Source organism: Cetorhinus maximus, chromosome 9 (assembly GCF_964194155.1).
Source record: "Cetorhinus maximus chromosome 9, sCetMax3.hap1.1, whole genome shotgun sequence".
In the NCBI taxonomy this organism is placed as follows: Eukaryota; Metazoa; Chordata; class Chondrichthyes; order Lamniformes; family Cetorhinidae; genus Cetorhinus; species Cetorhinus maximus.
In genome coordinates, this window is record NC_135887.1 from 87,311,797 (window position 1) to 87,336,057 (window position 24,261).

A 24,261-nucleotide genomic window follows, 5' to 3' on the forward strand; every position below is an offset into this window, starting at 1 on the left:
GTTAGAGATTAAAGGGGGCCCAGATTGTTTTACTGCATGATATCATTGGATAGACTGTGAGTCTCCAAAGTCCCAGAAAAGTGTTGAGAGTGTGGGGTTGTAAACAGTTGTGCTTTAAACCGTCCACTTAGTTTCAAGATGAAAGCAGGTGAAAAGAGGATCTGGAGGCAGTCCACAGCACTAGAAGAGTGGGTAAAAAGAGGACCCAGAGCCATCAGCAGCATCTAGAAGTGTGGGCAAAAAGAGGATCCAAGGCAGTAACCACCACCATAAGAGTGGGTGAAAAGAGGACTCGGAGGTAGTCAGCAGCAGCTAGAAGAGTGAGCAAAAAAAGGACCTGAAGGCAATTGGTAGCATCTAGAAGAGTGCAACATTGTCGGGAATGACCATATTGAATTGATTGTAATATTCATTGATTGCATTGAAGCACCTCGTGATCCATGTGTAAAAGTTGAATCTGATTTGCACTTTTTGTGATGGCCATTTAGAAATGTTTTGTAATGTTCTTTCAGATGTTTTATGAATAAAGGATATTTTTCCAAAATAAAAAAAAAATCTAGACGAGCCATCCAATCCAATCCAGTCTGTGGCTCCAAAGCAGAATGGCCGTGTTCTGAGAGAAATCAAAATATGACATCACAGGAAAACAGAGAAGTGATTGGTTGGTGAACCAAGACTCCTTAGCACCTTCCAAACCCACGACCACTACCATCTAGAAGGACAAGGATAGCAGATAGATGGGAACACCACCACCTGGAAGTTCCCCTCCAAGCCACTCACCATCCTGACTTGGAAATATATCACTGTTCCTTCACTGTCGCTGGGTCAAAATCCTGAAATTCCTTCCCTAACAGCACTGCGGGTATACCTACACCACATGGGCTGCAGCGGTTCAAGAAGGCAGTTCACCATCACCTTCTCAAGGGCAATTAGGGATGGGCATTAAATGCTGGCCAGTGAAGCCCACATCCCTTGAATGAATAAAAAATAAATTGCTCATTTATCTTCAAAACTTGTGTAATTTATTTGTAATTACAAGGTTTTATTAGTTCTAATGTTTATGACCAGTAGTAAAGGTTATTGGGAGTAGCAGTGTATATTAATTATAAATTAATTAATTAAAAAAAATTAATTAACATAATAAAGATGGCAGGGTGGGTGATGTGCTGCGACTGCAGAATGTGGGAGCTCTTGGATGCTGATGTGATCCAGGGCAAACTGCCATTATAGAGACATGATGCAGGATGACAAAGACTGGGACCTCAATATTCAAGGGATTATGACATTTGGGAAGGACAGTATCTAGGTAAAGGTGGAGGGGTAGCTCTGTTAATTAAGGATGACATTGATGCTATAGAAAGAGATGACCTTAGTTCTGGAGGTCAAGATGTAGATTCAGTTTGGGTAGAGATGAGAAATAGTAAAGGTAAGAAGTCACTTGTGGAAATGGTTTATAGGCCCCCTAACAGTAACTACACTGTAGAACAGGGTATAAAGGAAGAAATAATGGGCGCTTGTGAGAAAGGTATGGTGATAACCATGTGCGGTTTTCATCTACATATATATTGAATGAATCAGATTGGCAAAGGTAGCCTGGATGATGAGTTCATCGAATGTTTTCAGGACTGTTCCTTAGAACACATTCTAGGACCAACCAGAGAGCAGGTTATACTAGATCTGGTAATGTGCAATGAGACAGGATTATTTAATGACCTCATAGTGAAGGCACCCCTAGGTTGCAGTGATCATAATATGATTGAATTTCACATTCAGCTTGAGGGAAAGAGGAGTGCATCTAAAACTATTGTTTTAAACTTAAATAAGAGCAATTATGAGGGCAAAAAGACAGAGCTGGCTAAAGTGAACTTGGAAATTAGGTTAAGGGATAGGTCAGTAGAGATGCAGTGGCAGACATTTAAGGAGATATTTCAGAATACTCAGAAAATATACATTCCAGTGAGGAAGAAAGACTCTAAGGGAAGGAAGCACCACTGATGGCTAACTAAGGAAGTTAAAGATAGTATCAAATTGAAAGAAAAAGCACATAATTCTGCAAAGATGGGTGGCAGGTTAGAAGATTGGAAAGAATATAAAGATAGCAAAGAATCACCAAAACAAACTAAGGAGGGAGAAATTAGAGTACAAGAGAAAGCTAGCTTGAAATATGAAAACAGATAGTAAGAATTTCTACAGGTATTTAAAAAGAAAAAGAGTAAGTAAAGTGAGCATTGGTCCTCTAGAAAGTGAGAATGGGGAATGCATATTGGTATTGTCGCTGGAGGAGTAATCCAGAAACCCAGCGTAATGCTCTGGGGACCCAGGTTCAAATCCCGCCATGGAATTTGAATTCAATAAAAATCTGGAAATAAAAGTCAAATGATGACCATGAAACCATTGTCGATTGTTGTAAAAATCCATCTGGTTCACTAATGTCCTTTAGGGAAGGAAATCTGTCATCCTTACCTGGTCTGGCCTACATGTGTCTCCAGACCCACAGCAATGTGGTGGACGCTTAAATGCCGTCCTAAATGGCCTAGCAAGTTGTAACAAACTGCTACAAAGTCACAAAAAAGGAATGAAAATGTACAGATCACCCGGCATTGACCTAGGCACCAGAAACAACAACGGCAATCTCAGCCCTCTTGACCCTGCAAAGTCCTCCTTACTAACATCTGGGGGCTAGTGCCAAAATTGGGAGAGCTGTCTCATAGACTAGTCAGGCAATATAGTCATCCTCACAGAATCATATCTTACAGATAATGTCCCAGGCACCATTATCACCATCCCTGGGTATATCCTGTCCCACCGGCAGGACAGACCCAACAGAGGTGGGAGCACAGAGGTATACAGTCAGGAGGGAGTTGCCCTGCGAGTCCTTAACATCAACTCTGGATCCCATGAAGTCTCATGCAATCAGGTAAAACATGGGCAAGGAAACCTCCTGCTGGTTACCACGTACCGGTCTCCCTCAGCTGATGAATCAGTGCTTCAGTACTCCTCCATGTTGAACACCACTTGGAGGAAGCACTGAGGGTGCCAAGGCCGCAGAATGTACTCTGGGTGGGGGACTTCAATGTCCATCACCAAGACTGGCTCGGTAGCACCACTACTGACTGAGCTGGCTGAGTCCTAAAGGACATAGTGTTAGACTGGGCTTGCGGCAGGTGGTGAGGGAACCAACAAGAGGGAAAAGCATACTTGACTTCATCCTCACCAATCTGCCTGCCGCAGATACATCTGAGCTTGTCAGTATTGGTAGGAGTGACCACCGTACAGTCCTTGTGGAGGCGAAGTCCCACCTTCACATTGAGGATACCCTCCATCATGTTGTGTGGCACTAGCACTGTGCTAAATGGGATAGATTTTGATCAGAGGTAAAAACAAAAAACTGCGGATGCTGGAAATCCAAAACAAAAACAGAAACAGAAATACCTGGAAAAACTCAGCAGGTCTGGCAGCATTGGCGGAGGAGAGCACAGTTGACATTTCGAGTCCTCATGACCCTTCAACAGAACTAAGTAAAAATAGGAAAGGGGTGAAATATAAGCTGGTTTAAGGGTGGGGTTGGGGCGGGGGGGTTGTTGGGATAAGCAGCCAGTAATAGGTGGAGTTAACCAAAAGATGTCACAGACAAAGGAAGAAAGAGGTGTTGAAGTTGGTGATATTATCTAAAGGAATGTGCTAACTAAGAGTAGAGAGCAGGACAGCCAAGGTACAGATAGCTCTAGTGGGGGTGGGGGAATACTAAAAGGTAGAGATAAACAATGAGTGGAAATACATTTAAAAATAATGGAAATAGGTGGGAAAAGAAAAATCTATATAAATTATTGGAAAAAACAAAAAGGAGGGGGAAGAAACGGAAAGGGGGTGGGGATGGAGGAGAGAGTTCAAGATCTAAAATTGTTGAACTCAATATTCAGTCCAGAAGGCTGTAAAGTGCATAGTCGGAAGATGAGGTGCTGTTCCTCCAGTTTGTGTTGAGCTTCACTGGAACAATGCAGCAAGCCAAGGACAGACATGTGGGCAAGATAGCAGGGTAGAGTGTTGAAATGGCAAGCGACAGGGAGGTCTGGGTAATGCTTGCGGACAGACCGAAGGTGTTCTGCAAAGCGGTCACCCAGTCTGCGTTTGGTCTCTCCAATGTAGAGGAAATCGCATTGGGAGCAACGAATGCAGTAGACTAAATTGAGGGAAGTGCAAGTGAAAAGCTGCTTCACTTGAAAGGAATGTTTGGGCCCTTGGACGGTGAGGAGAGAGGAAATGAAGGGGCAGGTGTTGCATCTTCTGCGGTTGCATGGGAAGGTGCCATAGGAGGGGGTTGAGGAGTAGGGGGTGATGGAGGAGTGGATCAGGGTGTCCCGGAGGGAACGATCCCTACGGAATGCCGCCAGGGGGGTGAAGGGAAGATATGTTTGGTGGTGGCATCATGCTGGAGTTGGCAGAAATGGCGGAGTCCTTTTTCCAGGTATTTCTGTTTCTGTTTTTGTTTTAGATTTCGATCAGATCTAGCAACTCAAGACTGGGCATCCATGAGGTGCAGTGGACCATCAGCAGCAGCAGATTTGTACTCGAACACAATCTGTAACCTCATGGCCCGGCATATCCCCCACTCTACCATTACCATCAAGCCAGGGGATCAATGAAGAGTGCAGCGGGCCATGCTAGGAGGAGCACCAGGCATACCGAAAAATGAAGTGTCAATCTGGTGAAGCTATAACACAGGACTACTTGTGTGCCAAACAGCATAAACAGCAAGTGATAGACAGAGTTAAGTGATCCCACAACCAATAGATCAGATCTAAGCTCTGCAGTTCTGCCACATCCAGTCGTGAATGGTGGTGGACAATTAAACAACTCACTGGAGGAGGAGGCTACACAAGGAGCCAAGCACATTAGTCAAAAGATAAGGCTGATGCATTTGCTACAATCTTCAGCCAGAAGTACCAAGTGGATGATCCAATTCAGGAAGTCCCCACCATCACAGATGCCAGTCTTCAGCAAATTCAATTCACTCCATGTGATATCAAGAAATGGCTGAAAGCACTCGATATTGCAAAGTCTATGGACCCTGGCAATATTCCGGCAATAGTACTGAAAGCTTTGTGCTCCAGAACTTGCTGCACCCCTAGCCAAGCTGTTCCAGTACAGCTACAACACTGGCATCTACCTGGAAAATTGACCAGGTATGTCCTGTCCACAAATGGAAGGACAAATCCTACCCAGCCAATTACTGCCCAGTCTACTCTCGATCATCAGTAAAGCAGTGGAAGGGATCATCAACAGTGCTATCAAGCTGTGCTTGCATAGCAATAATCTGTTAACTGATGCCCAGTTTGGGTTTCGCCAGGGCCACTCAGTTTCTGACCTCATTACAGCCTTGGTTCAAACATGGACAAAAAAGCTGAACTCCCGAGGTGAGGTGAGAGTGACTGCCCTTGACGGCAAGGCAGCATTTGACTGAGTGTGGCATCAAGGAGCCCTTGCAAAACTGGAGTCAATGGGAATCAGGGGGAAAACTCTCCGCTGGTTGGAGTCATACCTAGCACAAAAGAAGATTGTTGTGGTTGTTGGAGGCCAGTCATTTCAGCTCCAGGACATCACTGCAGGAGTTCCTCAGGGTAGTGCCCTAGGCCCAGCCATCTTCAGCTGCTTTAGCAATGACCTTCCTTCCATCATAAGGTCAGAAGTGGGGATGTTTGCTGATGATTGCACAATGTTTAGCACCTTTCGCGACTCCTCAGATACTAAAGCAGTCCATGTCCAAATGCAGCAAGACCTGGACAATACCCAGGCTTGGGCTGACAAGTGGCAAGTAACATTCGCGCCACACAAGTGTCAGGCAATGATCATCTCCAACGAGAGAGAATCCAGCCATCACCTCTTGATATTCAGTGGCATTACCATCACTGAATCCCCCACTATCAACATCCTGGGGGTTACCATTGACCAGAAACCGAACTGGACGAGCCATATAAATACTATGGCTACAAGAGCAGCTCAGAGGCTAGGAATAGTGCAATGAGTAACTCACCTCCTGACTCCCCAAAGCCTGTCCACCATCTACAAGGCACCAGTCAGGAGTGTGATGGAATACTCCCCACTTGCCTGGATGAATGCAGCTCCCAAAACACTCAAGAAGCTTGACACCGTCCAGGACAAAGCAGCCTGCTTGATTGGCAGCACATCCACAAACATTCACTCCCTCCACCACTGACACACAGTAGCAGCAGTACGTACCATCTACAAGATGCACTGCAGGAATTCACCAAGGCTCCTTCAAAAGCACCTTCCAAACCCAAGACCACTACCATCTAGAGGGACAAGGGCAGCAGATAGATGGGAACATCACCACTTGGAAAATCCCCTCCAAGCCACTCACCACCCTGACTTGGAAATATATTGCCGTTCCTTCACTGTTGCTGGGTCAAAATCCTGGAACTAATTTCCTATTAGCACTGTGGGTGTATCTGCACTCCATGGACTGCAGCGGTCCAAGAAGGCAGCTCACCACCACCTTCTCAAGGGCAACTAGGGATCAGCAATAAATGCTGGCCCAGCCAGCGAAGCTCACATCCCGTGAATGAATTTTTTAAAAAAGGAAATGGCAGATGAATTGAATAGATATTTTGCATCTGTATTCACTGTAGAGGATACATGTAAGATCCCAAAAGTAATTGTGAATCAGGAGGTTAAATGGAGGGAGGAACTTAAAAGAATTACAATCACCAGGGAAAAGGTACTACGAAAATTATTAGACCTAAAATCTGGCAAGTCTCCAGGTCCTGGTGGACTTTATCCTGGAGTCTTAAAAGAAGTGGCTGCTGAGATAGTAGATGCATTGGTTTTAATTTTCCAAAATTCCCTACATTCTGAAACAGTGTCATCATATTGGACAATAGGGAATGTGACTCCTCTATTCAAAAAGGTTGGAGACAGGAAGCAGGAAACTACAAGCCAGTTGGCTTAACATCTGATATAGGATAATTGCTGGGATCTATTATTAAGGAAGTTATAGCTGGGCACTTAGAAAATCTCAATGTAATCAGGCAGAGTCAACATGGTTTTGTGAAAGGGAAATCATGTTTGACTAATTTATTCAAATTCTTTGAGGAAGTAACAAGCAATGTGGGCAAAGGGGAACCTGTGGACGTGCTGTACTTAGATTTCCAAAAGGCATTTGACAAGGTGCCACACCAAAGATTACTATGCAAAATAAGAGCCCATGGTGTAGGGGGTGACATATTAGCATAGATAATGGCTTAGTTAGCTAACAGGAAACAGAGAGTAGGCATAAATGGGTCATTTTCAATTTGGCAAGATGTGACAAGTGGAGTGCCACAGGGATCAATGCTGGGGCCTCAGCTATTTACAATTTATATCAATGTCTTTGAAGAAGGAATCGAATGTATGGTTGCTAAATTTGCTGATGACACAAAGATAGTTAGGAAAGTAAGTTGTGAGGAGGACATAAGGAGTCTGCAAAGGGACATAGATAGGTTAAGTGAGTGGTCAAAAATTTGGCAGGTGGAGTATTATGTTGGAAAATGTGAATTTGTCCACTTTGGCAAAGGAGAATGGAGAAAGATTGCAGAACTCTGAGCTACAGAGGGATCTTGTTGTCCTGGTTCATGCATAACAAAACCTTAGTGTACAGGTACAGCAACTGATTGGGAAGGCAAATTAAATGTTATTTATTGCAAGGGGAATGGAATCTAAAAGTAGGGATGTTTTGCTATAGTTGGACTGGGCATTGGTGAGATCACATCCGGAGTATCATGTACAGTTTTGGTCTCCTTATTTCAGAAAGGATATAAATGCATTAGAAGCATTTCAGAGAAGGTTCACTTGACTGATACCTGGATGGGGGATGCTATCTTATGAGGAGGTTGGATAGGCTGGGTCTGTATCCATTGGAGCTTAGAAGATTGAGAGGGGATCTTATTGAAACACAAAATCCTGAGGGGATGACAGGGTGAAAGCTAAAAGGACGTTTCCCCTTGTGGGAGAGACTAGAACTAGGGGATTCAGTTTAAAAATAAAGGGTCTCCTATTTAAGATGGAGATGAGAAGAATTTCCTTCTTTCAGAGGGTCATGAATCTTTGGAACTCTCTTCCCCAGAGAGCGGTGGAGGCAGGGTCATTGAATAATGTTAAGGCAGAGGTAGATAGATTCTTGACTAACAAGGGAGTCAAAGGTTATCGGGGGTTGGCAGAATGTGGAGTTGGGGCCACAGTCAGATCAGCCATGATCTTATTGGTGGAGAAGGCGCGAGGGGCCAAATGGTTTACTCCTGCTCCTTATTCATATATTTGTATGTATGTTTTTCTGAGAGTTCGGCTTTCAAGGATAGCTGATCAGCATCTCTACCTGGATCCGAGGACCATGTGATTCACGTTGCCATGGAAATAGACTTTGAGATGGGGAAGAATTTGTAAGATATCCTTAAAAACTTATTGACACAGTTAGTCTGTCAGGGTCTTGAGAGGGAGCAGCTGGAGGCCAAAAGTCTCTGTGCGTCACTGTGCCAGAATGTGGGTGGAAGCTCAGACTCGGATTGAAAAGACCAAATTTGTGAGGAGTTAAAATTAAACTGGAAGATTCGCCTGGCTTGCACTAGAGAGAGGATCTCCAGTAATAATCTGACAGAAGCGCAGTTTTGGAGTTTGAAGTTACCAGGTTGAAAAAGGAAAAGAACAGAAATTAACCCCTCAGGAGCTAAAAATCACGCTGGACTGATTTTGGGAAAATTGAATGTCTACTTAAAGGACAGTGTAATGTACACCCATGAAGTGTGTTTTTTTGGTTGTGCTAAAAATAAGATGGGGAGCATTCTGTCCTTTCATTTAAAGTATAGGTTGCCTACAAAGATTGTGTTTAGTCATTCATGCTTTTAGTCTTTTGTTACAGTATACATCTCAAAATGTGAAATCTTGTTATGTCACCCTTTTGGCTATTAACTGGAAGCTCAAATTTCTCTTTAAAAGTTATCGGTCGCTATGGTGATCGTAACAGAGTCATTGGAGAACTGGAAACCAATACAGAGGACACGGTGATAGCCAAGCAGGTGTGAAGTAAGTAAGGATTTGATTAGAAGAGCTAGGAATAAGTTGAAATAAATGGAGGGCATAGGCCAGCAGAGCCTTGGAAAAGTAGTCTTGTCCTCACTTTTCACCCCACCAGCCTCCACATTCAAAGAATCACCCTCTGCCATTTCCGCCAACTCCAGCATGATGCCATCACCAAACACAGCGCTTCACTTGCACTTCCCTCAATTTTGTCTATGGCATTCGCTGCTCCCAATACAGTTTCCTCTACATTGGAGAGACCAAACGCAGACTGGGTGACCGCTTTGCAGAACACCTTTGGTCTGTCCGCAAGCATGACCCAGACCTTCCTGTCACTTGCCATTTCAACACACCACCTTGCTCTCATGCCCACATGTCCATCCTTGGCCTGCTACAATATTCCAGTGAAGCTCAACGTAAACTGGAGGAACAGCACCTCATCTTCCGACTAGGTACTTTATAGCCTTCTGAACTTAACATTGAGTTCAACAACTTCAAACCATGAGCTCTCTCCTCCATCCTCACCCCTTTTTTCAAATATTTATTTTTAAACTTTTTATATATATATTTTTCTCCCCTATTTTTATTATTTTTCAATTTTATTTTCATTCATTGTTTTATCCCCACCTTTTAGCCTATTTCGATCTTTCTTCCCACACTGTACCCTACCCCCACCCCACCCCACCCCCACTTGGGCCATCTGTACTTGTTCATTCTGCTTTCTACTTTTAATGTCACCATTAGCACCTCCTTTAGCCAGTATCGGTACCATCAACACCCCTTCGACCTTTTGTTTATAACATCTTTTGCTATCTCTCCTTTGCCTCCACCCATCACTGGCCTTCTATCCAGCTTCACCTGTCCCACACTCCTTTAACATTATATATTTCACCACATTTTTACTTCCCTTTAGTTCTGAAGAAGTGTCATATGGACTATCTTTTCTCTCCACAGATTCTGTCAGACCTGCTGTGTTTTTCCAGCAATTTTTGTTTTTGTCTTGGAAATGTAGCGTCTGGAGATGACAAATACATGAGATTTTCAGCAGCAAATGGGCTGAGATGAGCAGTGGTACAGAAGTGATAGGAGATGGGATTTGTGATAGAGAGGATATGACAGAAGTCAGGAGTTACGTTTGGGATTGAATAGAATACCAAGCTTGCAAACTGGTCCAAACTGAGACAATAGTCGGGGAGGGAGGTGAAATCATTGACAATGGTACAGAGGGTCCAAAATGGTGATTTCAATCTTCCCAAGGTTGAGCTGGAGGAAATTGCAGCTCATCCAAGCCTGGATATCAGAAAAGCAGTTTGACAATACAGAAACACAAGAGAGTTGAGTGAGATAGTGTAGAGGTAGAGCTGGGTATCATCAGTTTACATATGGAAACTAACCCTATGACGGCGGATAATGTTACCAATAATCAGGTGAAGAACAGTAGATGAAAAATATTCTTGAGGGTCCTTAGAGGGATTGGTGCAGTGGCAGGAAGAAAAGCCATTGCTAGAACTGCTCTGGCTATGAACAGATAGGTAAGAGTGGCACCAAGTCAGGGCAGTGCTGCTTGAGCTGAACATCAGAGGAAAGGGTTTGGAGGAAGATGGTTTGCTTGCGGAGATGCTGAGAAGGGTAAGGAGTGATAATGTACCATGGTCATTATCACATGCTGTTACTTGTGACTTTAGTTAGTATTGTTTCAAAGCAGTGATGGATGGAAACCTGATTTGAGAGACTCAAATATGCAGTTATGGGAAAGATAAGCACAGATTTGGGAGCGGTTCAAGAATTTTGGGGAGCATAAGGAGGTGGAAATGGACAGGTAGCTTGCAAGGGCTGGAATCGAGGGTGGTGTTTTGAGGATGATGGTCAAAATGTGGTTTTGTTAGGGAAAAGAGGCAGGGGGCAGACCTAGAGGGGTGAGTTTAGACTAATAGGTAAGGACAAGGGTGAAGCAGCAGGGAAACTGATTGGATGGTCTCAATCATTGTTATAAAATCCATGAATTCCTTGCACTTGTTGGAGATAATGGTAGAGGAGCTTAAGGAGACAGTTGGTATTGTCTTTCTCATCCAAAATGATCCTGGAGTAATGAACAATTCTGGAAAGAAGATTAAGACCCAATAGTGTTTGATGTAATCCAACCTGATCTGGCGATGGGATAATTAAACCAGTCGTGTGCCAGAATTGCTCCAGCCTGCCCTTGTTCTTGAGGGAGTGAAAATGGGGACTGTACCGGGAGAATGACCAGGACAAGAACAAAGACATTGAAGGCACATGTGAAGAAGTGATATAGCACATCAACAGTGATCGAAGCATGATGGTGAGCCAAAGACTAAGCAGCTGGGAGTTATACAATAATGATAAACTTCATACAGAAAGCAAGATCCTGATGCATGAAAAAAAGGCTCCCATAGGCAAAAGTGAAGTACTTTCTCTACCTTCCAACCCAGCTATTCACTTGTCTGGACCTCAATTTTTTTCCTCTTTTTCTCCTCTTTCATCTTCTAGTCCTCCTTTGCTTTACCTCTGCCCACTCCTGTTTCTGTCTTTTCGAAAGATCCATTGTCTTCAACAATATATTCTGTTTCATAAGAATGATTGGAGCCATTAAGGCAACCTGGGGAGCAGGAAAGAATGTTTCAGCTGTTTAAAAGCGCAGTATGCTGTACAGCCCTCTGGGACCTGGACTTCACAAATGCAACGCTTTACTCATAGGTGCAAAGAAGGGAAACAATAGGAGCGTTGAAGCCAGAGTAAAGAAGTTTACATGCCACATGTGGCCCACCCTACATGTCTGCTCGATTAGGAGGCAGTCATGTAGGGTGGGCCAGACCTGGTGAAGGAGGATGGCGAGTGCCAACTGAGGGAGAGGGAGGTCCAGTCTGGCATTGATCCCCCACCCTCTGGATCCTGCATTAACTTCATGTCATTCCAACTAACGTGTCCTTAAGAAATTATTCAAATATCCCCTATATGGGTCGGCTTTGTTTTAAAAAGAAACACAAGTTTGTTGGACTTTGTGTTTTGCACCCATTATGACACAGTTTACAACAGTTTTCTGAAGCAATCCGTAGTGTTTGCTCTGGGGTTCCTGACCCCACCCTTCTTGGCCTCCAGCCTGATCTGGCGAGTTTACACGTAGAAAAGTAACTTTATTCTGAGTCTGATTTTTCCTTTCGTAGACAGAGTGTAACCTATTCCGAGAGGAAGGACGGCAGTATCCACGCCGAGCACCCCCTGACCCAACCCCGGGCTGCCGGCTCCTCCTCCTCCCCGCCCCCCCGAGACCCCCATCGCACCCCACCTCCTCCCCGCCCCCCCCCCGAGACCCCCATCGCACCCCACCTCCTCCCCGCCCCCCCGAGACCCCCATCGCACCCCACCTCCTCCCTGTCCCCCCGAGACCCCCATCGCACCCCACCTCCTCCCCGCCCCCCCCCGAGACCCCCATCGCACCCCACCTCCTCCCCGCCCCCCCCGAGACCCCCATCGCACCCCACCTCCTCCCCGCCCCCCCCCGAGACCCCCATCGCACCCCACCTCCTCCCCGCCCCCCCCCGAGACCCCCATCGCACCCCACCTCCTCCCCGCCCCCCCCCCGAGACCCCCATCGCACCCCACCTCCTCCCCGCCCCCCCCCGAGACCCCCATCGCACCCCACCTCCTCCCCGGCTCCACACCGAGACCCCACCCCCACTGCAGCAGGCAGGAGAAAGTTTGGAGAGTTGTTGTGCGACTCGGTGAGTAACCAGCACTTAATTTAGAATTTACAGATGGCTCGAATCAAACTTGACCGGAGGAAGTTGCTGGGAACCGAAAGTAACCTTATTTAGTAAAAGCTCAGTTTCTTCCATTTCTAAATGTTTGATTTTCCTAAGTGTTCGTAACCCGAGAGAGCTCTGAAGGTTTTTTGACTCCTTTTTACTGGTCGCTTCTGGCGTCTTCTCATCAATGGAGACCGGGTTCACGGGAGGAGCAACTTGGCGAGGAGTGGGGGAAGGGTCTGGTTGAGGGTTTTATTCAGTTATTATAACAAATTAAAGGCCTGCACATACATATGAACCTCAGGGTACGCTGGCATTTTCAAAGCGATTTTGAAAACCTGTAACAGAGTGGGTTGTAACAAGGAGTTGGATAATTTTATGTTGAGGTAGAGTGTGGTAACTCTCAGTAATATTGTTTACCGTCACCTTCTGAAGTTTAGAGACCAAATGTCAAGCGGGGATACGTGGAGAATTGCAAACATTACGCCCTTGTTCAAAAAAGGTTGTAAAGATCTGTCCTGCAATTACAGACCAGTCCAAGCCTGAATGTTACCTGGGTCTTGCTGCATGCAGGCATGGACTACTTCAGTATCTGAGGAGTTGTAAATGATACTGAACATTGTGAAAATATCAGGGAACATCCTCACTTCTGATCTCCTGATAGAGGAAAGGTCACGATAAAGCAGCTGAAGACAGTTGGGCCTAGGACATTCATGCAGCTTTGATAATGAGGGCAGTCACCTATGTCTCACTTCTAGAATTCAGCTGTTTTGTCCATGTTTGGACTTAAGCTGTAATGAGGTATGGAACTGAGTGGCACTGGTGGAAACTCTTTCGAGTTATCAACAGTCACAGATTGCAACTCTTTCGAGTACAATCACAGTTCTTGGTTTCCGGGAGTGGGACATGAACCCACAACCCTCTGATTCAAAGGCGAGGGTGCTATGAACTGAGCCACAGCTGACACCTCGTGGCACTGGTGGAACCCAAACTGGGCATCAGTGAGCAGATATTACTGAGTAAGTGCAACTTAATAATGCTGTTCACAAGATGTTACATCGCTTTGCTGATGATGGAGAGTAGACTGATGGAGCGGTAATTGGCCCGATTGGATTTGCCCTGCTTTTTTGGACAGGACATACTTGGGCAATTTTCAACATCGTTGAGGAAATGCCAGTGTGGTAGCTGTATGGGAACAATTAGTTTTGGGGCCTGGCTAATTCTGGAGCACAAATTGTCCACATTACAGCCAGTAAGTTATATGGGCTTATAGCCTTTGCTACATCCAGTATGTTCAGGTGTTTCTTGATATCACTTGGAGTGAATCGAATTGGCTGAAGAATGACACCTGCTGTGGACTTCAGGAGGAGGCCAAGGTAGATCATCCATTCAGCACTTATTGGTTACTAATGCTTCAGTCATGTGCTTTGCACTGACATGCTGGATTTCCCCCTTTATGAGGAGAGGGATGTTTTTGGAATCTCATGTTCCGGTTAGTTTTTTAATTGTCCTCCACCATTACTTGATACAGCAGGACCGCAGACATTTGATCTGATCAGTCTTTTGAGGGATTGCTTAACTCTGTTTATAGCATGCATGTATCCCCAGGTTGGCATCTCATATTTAGGTATGCCTGGTGCTACTCCTGGCATGCACACCTAGGCTCCTTATTGTACCAGGGTTGGTCACCTGGTTTGATGGTAATGGTAGAGTGAGGGTTATGCCAGGCCATGAGGTTACAGATTATGATTGTATACAATTCTGCTGCTGATGGCCCATAGCACCTCATGGATGCCCAATTTTGAGATGCTAGACCTGTTCTGAATCTATCCCATTTAGCACAATGGTAGTGTCACACAATGCAAGGCAGGGTGCCCTGGGTGTAGACTGTGTGGTGGTCATTCCTATCAATACTGTCATGGACAGATGCATCTTCAACAGGTAGATTGGGGAGGATGAGGTCAAGTAGATTTGCCCCTATTGTTAGTTCCCATACCATATGCTGCAGGCCCAGTCTGGCAGATATGTTGTTCAGAACTTAGCCAGCTTGGTCAGTAGTGATCTACTGAGCCACTCTTGATGATGACCATTGAGTCCCCCACCCAAAGTACATTCTGTGCCCTTGCCACCCTCAGCGTCTCTTCTGAGTACTGCTCAATGTGGAGGAGTATTGATTCATCAGCTGTGGGGCTGCAGTTGGTGGTAATCAGCTGGCGGTTTCCTTGACTATGTTTAATCAGATGCCACAAGACTTCATGAGGTGCGAAGTCAATGTTGAGGACTCCCAGGGCCACTCCCTCCCAACAGTAAAGCACTGTGCTGTCATTTCCGGTGTGTCTGTCCTGCCAGTGGGACAGGACATATCCAGCTATGGTGATGGAGGAGTCTGAGACATAGGCTGTCAGGAGTGATTTGGTGAGTATGACTATGTCAGGCTGTTGCTTGACTAGTCTGTGGGGCAGCTCTCCAATATTGGCACAAGTGCCTAGATGTTAGTGAGGATGATTTTGCAGGGTTGACTGGGTAGAGTGTACCTTTGTCACTTTCAGTGTCTAGGTTAGTGGTCCATCTGGTTTTATTCTTATTCAACTTTTCTGTATCAGTTTGATAATGCTGGGTGGCCTGCCAGGCAATTTCAGAGAGCAGCTGAGAGTCAACCACATTGTGTGGTCCTGGTAGGGCTGGCTGATTTCCTTCCCTAAAGGACGTAGTGAACAAGATGGGTTTCTATGACAATCCGGTACCATTACTAATATTTTATCATTATTTATATTTCTGAATATTACTTTTTATTCCTGATATATTAATTAATTGAATTTAAAATACCCCATCTGCTGCTGTGGGATTTGAACTCCTGCCTCTGGAGTGTTAGTCTGGGCCTCTGGAATACTAGACTGGATTTTTCAAAAGGTGTGCACCCCGTTCAAGATATAGGTTGCAAACTTCTGACCCCATCAAGATATAGGTTGCAAACTTTATTTTGGTTAATAAAACCTCACCTATAAGGTATGTTAGGGGCAATTGATCCATATTTTCTGTTACTGAGAGACTTGATAAAGTGCTGTGCCTTCTATTATTTTTGATATGACATTAATATCTACTTTTAATAAACCAGTTTAGAGTTCATAGCTTAAGACACATAGTCTGGTAGAGTGTTTGTTCTTACAATGTCTGTAGGCTAGATAAATATGAAAGAGGCAACACTGTTGCCTGATGTTACATATCGAAAGCCACCTTCCTGATAGTAGGGAGTGTGGACTGAATAGGAAAGAAGTATCAGGCAAAGTTTAAAGATTCTTGCTGAGCTTGACCCCTCCAGCTGCAGCTCTGATTAAATACCTCGCTTGAGAGATTACACTTCATGTTTGGCCTGTGCTTTAATCATTAGCAGCCTATTAAACCATGGATTTCATAATTGAGCCTGAATTTGACCTGACCTGGCATCCACATATTCGCCCTTCCAGCAAGGCTCATTGGACAGTGATCAGATGGTTTGAATACTGGCCAATTCTCCCCTCTGAAACCCAACTTGCCAAGCCCAGTTGCAGCACTCTCACTATCATTGCGGCACAGATCAGCTAACTCTTCACAGGTAGGAGTCAGAACTTTTACTGGTTTGTAGCTCAGGTCCCTGCTGCGCAATGCCTGTGACTTTGTATTCAAATAAAGTGTGAATTCCTGCCCTATCCCTACTCTCTTTGCCCTGATTATCTGGAGTGAAGGAACCAAAAGAATCTAACTTCATGGGCACAACCACTGGGGGGGAGTGGCAGTGGGAGAATGAGAAGTGTGTCATCATGTTTATTTTACCAAAACGTTTTCTTCCTTTGGTAGGCAACACATGCAATATGTCAGATTGTGAAGATGATCCTGCAGTGTTTTCCAGCGACACCTTGCCCTCTGACCTTCGTTTTATGGCAACAGTTGCCAATGGATACCTTGGCACTAGAGTGTATGGTGACATAATGCATATTAATGGGGTATACAACGGTGAAAATAGTGACAGCTGTCGGGCAGATGTACCATCTACTGTTAATGCCAGACTGACCATACCTGGTGAGAGTGCTTTGAAAGAAACATACACCTTGAACACCAGAACAGGTAAAACAGATCTGTTTATCTTTAATTTTATAAATTTACAAATGCTTTTTTCCAGATTGTCTGTTTTGTTCAAGCAATGAAGATTTTCATTGTTAGCAGAATAGGACAGCCAGTGTCTGACACTACTGTCAATGTTTTTTTGTAAATGTTTGTACTTATCAAGTGAAGGATGCAAGTACTGCAAAAAGGGAAACTTCCCATTTTGATCACCAATGGAGCACCAATGACCTCTCCAAGATCAGTTGCAAAGTAATTAGACACAGTAAAATTTCCTCTATTGACACAACAATGTTTTAGCCCCAAACCTTCGTGCAACATTTTGCATTTCAGTTACTTTATGGCTTCTGTTTGAGATAACCAATGTATGATTAGATTTATAACTCATTTACAATCAATGGGTTGAAAACCTAGGCCTCAGTCCCAACTTATTAAATAAAGCGATGAACAAAGTTAGACTCATGATTGTGTTTAAGATGACTTCATCTCATGACGCTATTTTCCTTAATGTTTCCATGACTCCTTATTCGAGATTCCTGAATCTGCTCATTTAAATCTCAGTTTTTCTTTTTTTTCCATCATCCAGGGAACCCTGGCTTTGGTTGTCCTACCTTTCCCCATCATGGAAATGTATCTTGACTGTCCCGAATTATCTGCTCTTTTAAAGGCATTCCATTGTTCCCTTAGGGTTTTGCCTGCCAATCTTTGATACCAATTTCCCTGGTCAGATCTGTACACATCCCACTGAAATTGGCCCTCCTCCAATATAGTACTTTAGGTTGCTTCTTATCCTTTTCCATGGCTAACATGGCTTATGATCCACTTGACCCACCTCATTCCCCAGAACCAGGTCCAACAATACCTCCTTCTTCATTGGGAAACAAAAATGCTGATCAAGAAAAATCTCCTGATCACATTTAAGAGACCCTTCCCCCTCTCTATCTATTACTATCCTAGTCTTATTTAGATAATTTAAATCCCCCCATTATCACTACTGTACAGTTTATGCACCTCTCTGTAGTTTCCCTGCAAATTTGTTCCTCTATATCTTTCCCAATAGTGGGAGGCCTGTAGGACACACTCAGTAGTGTAATAATACCTTGATTGTTCCTTAACTCTAACCAAATAGATTCAATTCTTGACTTCTCCAGGACATTGTCTCTCACCAGCATTGTAATATTCTCCTTAGTTATTATAACCACCAATCTTCCTTCCTTCCTTCCCTATCTTTCCTGAACACCTTGCACCCAGGGATATTTAGTACCCATTCTTCCCCTTCTTTGAACCATGTCTCTGATATCACCACAACATCATATTCCCATGAAGCTATTTGTCCCTGCAGTTCACCAGCCTTATTACCACACTTTGCATTTACAAACATGCACTGAAAATGTAAGTTAGACCTTATTGCATTACCTCCTAGCCTGACCCCACCTAATAGCCTCCTGTTTCTTTTTTGTTTACAAAATTGTGAGGGGTATAGACAGAGTAGATGCGAGTAGGCTCTTTCCACTTAGATTAGGAGAAATAAACACGAGAGGACATGGCTTTAGGGTGAAAGGGGAAAAGTTTAGGGGGAACATTAGGGGGAACTTCTTCACTCAGAGAGTGGTGAGAGTGTGGAACGAGCTACCATCTGACGTGGTAAATGCGGGCTCACTCTTAAGTTTTAAGAATAAATTAGATAGATACATGGATGGGAGAGGTCTGGAGGGTTATGGACTAGGTGCAGGTCAATGGGACTAGCGGAATAATATTTCAGCACAGACTAGAAGGGCCGAATGGCCTGTTTTCTGTGCTGTAGTGTTCTATGGTTCTATGGTTTCTCACTCTAATGCTATCTGCTTCACCCAACCCGTTTATTACAGAGTATATTATACCAGATAAAACTAAGCTTTGGTTTGCCCTCACTTGGCATCTGCTATTTTTTTGTTTTCTTTTGTAAACTTAAATTTGCACATCTTCCTAATGCTACATCCTTGTTCCCATATGTCTGTCAAGTTAGGTTAAACTCTCTCTAATAGCACTGGTAAACGGTCCAGAAAGAACATTGGTCCTGGCTCTGTTCAGGCGCAATCAAACCTGCCTGTATCGATCCCACTTCTCCAGAACAGGTCTCAATATCCCACAAACCTAAAACCCTCTCCCCTGCACCATGTCTCCAGCCATGCATTCATCTACTCTATCCCCCTATTTCAATACTTACTAGCGCATGGCACAGGGAGTAATCCAGAGATTGCTACCTGAGGTCCTGCCTGCGCGATCTTTCCTAGCTCCCTAAAAGCTGATTGCAAGACCTTATCCCTCTTTCTACCTATGTCGTTGGCACTGGTATGGACCACACCTCTAGCCGTTTATCCTACTCCCTCAGAGTGCTCTGCTTGTTTTGTCTTTGAAGGTCAGTTTTAGCATTCCAGTACAGAAGGTAAATAAATGTGTGAGATGGTGTTGTTCAACTGCTGCTGCTGTTGTTTTTCTAAATACATGTTAACCATTTTTTGTCCATGTCTCCTAAAAAATAAAACAGCATGAATAATGATTGCTTTTCCAGCACACAAGTTTCTGGAATCCCTTTCTCCAGTTACATATTGATTTCTGCTTTCCTTTGCCTAGGTGTATTTTGCTGTATAACAGAAACACAGGACTTCAAAGTGATCCAGCAGATATTTGCCCATCGCACTAAGGTCCATCTCATGGTTCTCACCATAACTTTGGAACGGCTGACCATTTCCAAGGAACAGTTCACAGTGCAGATAAAATCATCGTTTGTTCCCCACAGCCAGAATATTGATTTTGTGACTGGGCCAGACTTCATGGGAGCAATGTAAGGGTCAGAGGATGATTCTTGCCGTTCTATGTTGCAGTCTGGGACAGCAAAGTTTTCACAAATAGTGTTGTTTAGATAAAATTTCCTTTTTTCCTCTTCTCTTCCTTTGTCTGTAGTGGAGTTGCTGACGTCTTGTTCAGTGGGCATTGTCAACCCTCCAGTATCTGATCCAATTAGATAGCGAAAGTCAGCGGGCTGTTGGATTGTAAGGACAGTGCTGTATGCATGTTGACACAGCCCTTCTTGAACATTTTCCCCCTGAACATTCTTCCCCTTTACATAATTCATTTGGACCCTCTTACTTTGCTTATTTTTTCCTTTAACTGCTATTGCTGGTGTAACATCCTGTTGTTGTCCCCTTGGTGAATTGTTCTTATAAACTACCACCTTCTCCTTGAACTTTATCTATTTTATAACATTGATATCCTTACATTTTGCGCTCATTAAAAGCCTAATTCTGTTTTCTGCATTTTTTCTCTCTATATGCACTCAATTGAGAATCATTGGATGTTTTTGCAGTATAAATACATGTGAAGATGCCACTTAGTCCATCCAACTCATCCACGCAGAAAGTTTGTGGCCTCTAACAACTGATGAATGATTCTAGTGTCTTGCTCCCACTGTTTTATCTGGAAATCCATTTTGTATGTTGAATTGATGATTGGGACGAATACTCTAAATACTAAAATTAGATTACTAACAGTAATAACCACTAACCTGATCATTCCTGTCAGTAAATGTCCACCAGATATTTGTCTGTTTTATATATATTTATTATAATTACATTGTTATATTTTTAGTATTATTTGCTAGCCTACTTGGCTCCTGAAGATGCTGACCCATCCTGAGGCACCAGTAGTTTATTGGTACTGAATCAAATGTCTATTCTTCATGTGTGCAGCTAATATTGGCTAGCTAGTTGACTGTGGTGGCCATCACAGCTGAGCCTAATCTAGTCCCATGTCTACATGTACTTTCTAGAAAGAGTCATTTGACGACCATCAAGACCTTGGCTGGTTTTTATTTCTCCCTCCAAAGCTCAGGTATATTGGTGGTTGGTGACAGGATTTCCATGGTGGTAGCAAATTTCTATAGTGGGGGGTGTGGTGGGATTACCATGAAGGGGTGGCGGTGGCAGCATTTTCATGGGGGGAGGGGGTGTCTCCCATTCGTCCGCCATAAATTTCCCAGAAGAGCCACAGAAACCCGAGAAATGGCATAAATGCAGTTTCATCTGTTTTTTAAGGTTTGCTTTGATTTTCTGCTGAAGTTACAGGGGATGAGCAGAAAACCCACTGTGGAAATTCAACCCCACTGTGGTGACGGTCGGTTTGACTATTAGGGCAGTGTGTTAAAGCTGCTTACCTCATTAATGTGGGCAGCATTATCCATCTTCCAAATATTCCTATACTGAGTATCCTTCCCCTAAACCAGTGGCTCCCAAACTTTACATATTGCATACACCCTTCCATATCTACCAGTTGCCTGCATACCCCTAATAATGTACAGGTTTAATATTTTAATCCCTTTAATGCCCAAGCATCGTACAAAATGTACAAATTATAGTACACTTACATACCATAAACAATGCCTTAAACTCACTTTTTATATGACAGATTTGTTTGAGCGTAGGTGCGAAGTGTTTGGAGCGTTAAGTGATAGTTGCTCAGTAAATTGGATACTGAAGTGCATTTCACAGTTGGGTGAACAAAACCTTTGTTGATGCACTGCACCTGCACCCTTACCCTGCCTGACCTCAGATTATCCCTCCTCTTTAACATCTTCCAGTCACAGCTTTCTAAATTGTTATCAATGGTCTGACTATGAGAATACTCTCTCACTATTTGTTATTACTGTACACCATGCTGTGGGCACAGTTAAAGATGGCAGTAGCAGCCATAATGCTGCTCCCTTAGAATAATAGAATTTCACAGCACAGAAAGTGTCAATCTCAAAATCCAGATCATTTATTTTTAACAAGAAAAGCAATGATCCCAAGACATAGCCTTGAGGGACTCCACAGCAGTCTTTTCACCATACAGAAAATCATCTATTCACCTCTATTCCCTGGCTCCTAACCCTTAATCAATTTCATACCCAAGTTACCACCATCCCTTTAATCTCAGGTGCTTCTAGTTTCTCAGGCTGTAAAGACTGAGTGAGGTCAGATGATGTGCACCTTCCTTCCTCGACAGAGCCAGCTGAGATATGTGGATCTCCTAGAGCTCATGGCTGGTGGTTAAGGCCAGTGGGCTGAAGATTTCAACCCTTTATTCCTTGAGACTTCATGCATCTCCAGCCTGTAGGGTCGCACACTCAGGAAACCACCAGAAGTCAGTGGATTTTACCAGACAAAAGGTCAGGTATTTGCAAGTGATGGTAGCCTGCACCAGGACAGTACATTGTTCCAGATGACCCTTCTGGTTCCAAGTAGTTTGAAAGAGGATGTGTCTACTGAAACTCCCAACCCACGCTAAGAAGCTCAACAACCTCTTTGAAGGGATGCAAGTGACAATTACACAGAGATCTATCCTCCAAGACAAACCTGCCAGCCTGTCCCTGAGCCACGCATGTCCTTGCTTTAGGAAATATGCAACAGACAGACCTAGCATACACTGTGAAGCATCCTAATATTTTTTCTTTACAAACACAAAACTCAAAATTAATAAATTAAAAAATGAGGAAAAATACTTAAATGTTTGCATTAGGCCTTAAACCCACCATCAGACAATTTGTCCTGTATACCTCCCCGGAGATGTGTCTCATGGCCCCAGGGACACCCATGCCACAATTTGGGAACCACTGACCTAAAATAGACAATTAAAATTTTTTTTTCATATCTGTTATGAATTGTAGCCCCTCAGCTGTCATTGCTTGAGATCAGTTAAGATCTTTCTTTGGACTCTCCAAAAATGCCTTTCTTTCTTTGTAATTCAGGTACATCTATGGACAGACGCTTACTCCAGAGGTCAAAGGTGCTGCAAGGCAAAGTGTCCATATGATCTCAATGCCGCTTTCAGAGTCCCTGACCCTGTTGCCTAAGGAGCAGAGAAATTCCTGGGTATTCCTCACTTCAGTGGCTGACACAGCAGACCAAGCGAAGGGGTGTTTTGTGGAAGGACAGACCCTGGTCCAGTTAAATCAACTGTACTCTTCACATGTGGCAGCATGGGCTGCATTGTGGAAGCAGAGCTCCATTAATATAAGAGGCTGCAGAAAGCTAAACCAGGCCCTGTATGGGTGTCTATATTACCTGTTCAGTGCTCTCCCACCTCTGAAACCTACAGACTTCCAGTATATCGGACTAAGTCCTGGAGGTCTCTCCAATGGGGGTAATGGAGAAGATTACCATGGCCACGTCTTCTGGGATCAGGTAGGAAATATTAGTCATGAAGAGTCAGATCATGCGGCTGGATTTTGTGCATTGAAGGAATTTTGGTGCAATTTTCATGGATAAGAGTCTTGCTGACTCCAGTGGCTGGGTGGAATCTGATCCCAGTTAATTTTCAAGGGTCGGGACAACTTAAATATTGCTGGCAGCATTACCTCTTCTGTCGAGGAGCCTGCCAGTGGGGGAGATATAAAATGCCTGTGGTAGTCCTCGCACTTGCAGAATATGGTGTGGCTTGTGCGTCAAGGCTGAATGCAATTTGAAAAAAAAAATGTCCAAATCCATTTTAAAGTGGCTCTTTATATTTTAAAATGCCCTGCTCAGCAACATAGCAATCCAATAACTCAGTATTTCTTAGATGCAAATGACAGGGCTTATGTTAGCTAATGTAATCCCTTTCACTTTTGAGTGAAGTCGGCTCTGCAGTTGCACTCTTGCCTGAGTCAGAAGGTAGTGGATTCCAGGAATTAAGTACATAATCTAGGCTGACATTTCAGTGAAGTACTGAGGGAGCACTGCATTGCTGGAGTTACTGACAATGTGGTAGAGGTAACTGATCCCAAGGTACTATTCTGAGGAGATCAGTGGAATTCACATTGCATTTACTGAACACACACATACCACCCTATTATTCAGTAACCAAAGAAGTAGAGCAATCACAATGATCGAAAAGCTCTGGTTTTCATCCTGCAGTTTATTACATTATATATATATATATATATATATATATACACATATGTGTGTGTATGCGTATGTGTGTGTATGCGTATGTGTGTGTATGCATATATAAAAATATGTATATTTTATATATTTACATATATACTAATCAGCAATGCAATTAGCCACATATGGGGCAGAATCGTCTGCTCTTGCTGTTGACAAGCTTGGAGGCAGGAAAGGCATGTAATTAGCCAAGATGGTGGCAAACCAGAACTCTGCCGCCTTCCCATCTCCACCAGAATTAAATTCTGGGCAGGAAGGCCCATGGTCGACCTTCCTCCCCTGTCACTTATTTAAGGTCCTCAGCCCACTAGTATTAACCCAGCTGCAGGCAGCCTGTTGCCATGTGGCGTGCACAGCAGCCAAAACCGTGTGGCCAGCTTGTCACCTCCAGG

The 24,261-nt window shown here is 43.9% G+C and overlaps 1 protein-coding gene across 2 annotated transcripts in view; it reads left to right on the forward strand.

Annotated features, from left to right (window-relative positions):
• Nucleotides 1-12,712: 12,712 nt before the first annotated feature.
• Nucleotides 12,713-24,261, forward strand: part of pgghg (protein-glucosylgalactosylhydroxylysine glucosidase) — a 46,018-nt gene continuing 34,469 nt past the window's right edge. The window contains exons 1-4 of one of the 2 annotated variants that reach the window (XM_078549040.1): nt 12,713-12,806; nt 16,665-16,931; nt 19,542-19,752; nt 22,693-23,128. In XM_078549040.1, the coding sequence (XP_078405166.1) occupies nt 16,679-16,931; nt 19,542-19,752; nt 22,693-23,128 (900 nt within the window). In that variant the 5' untranslated portion in view covers nt 12,713-12,806; nt 16,665-16,678. Of the gene's footprint in view, nt 12,807-15,122; nt 15,246-16,664; nt 16,932-19,541; nt 19,753-22,692; nt 23,129-24,261 lie in introns of those variants that run through there. The other variant, XM_078549041.1, reaches the window with a different exon arrangement.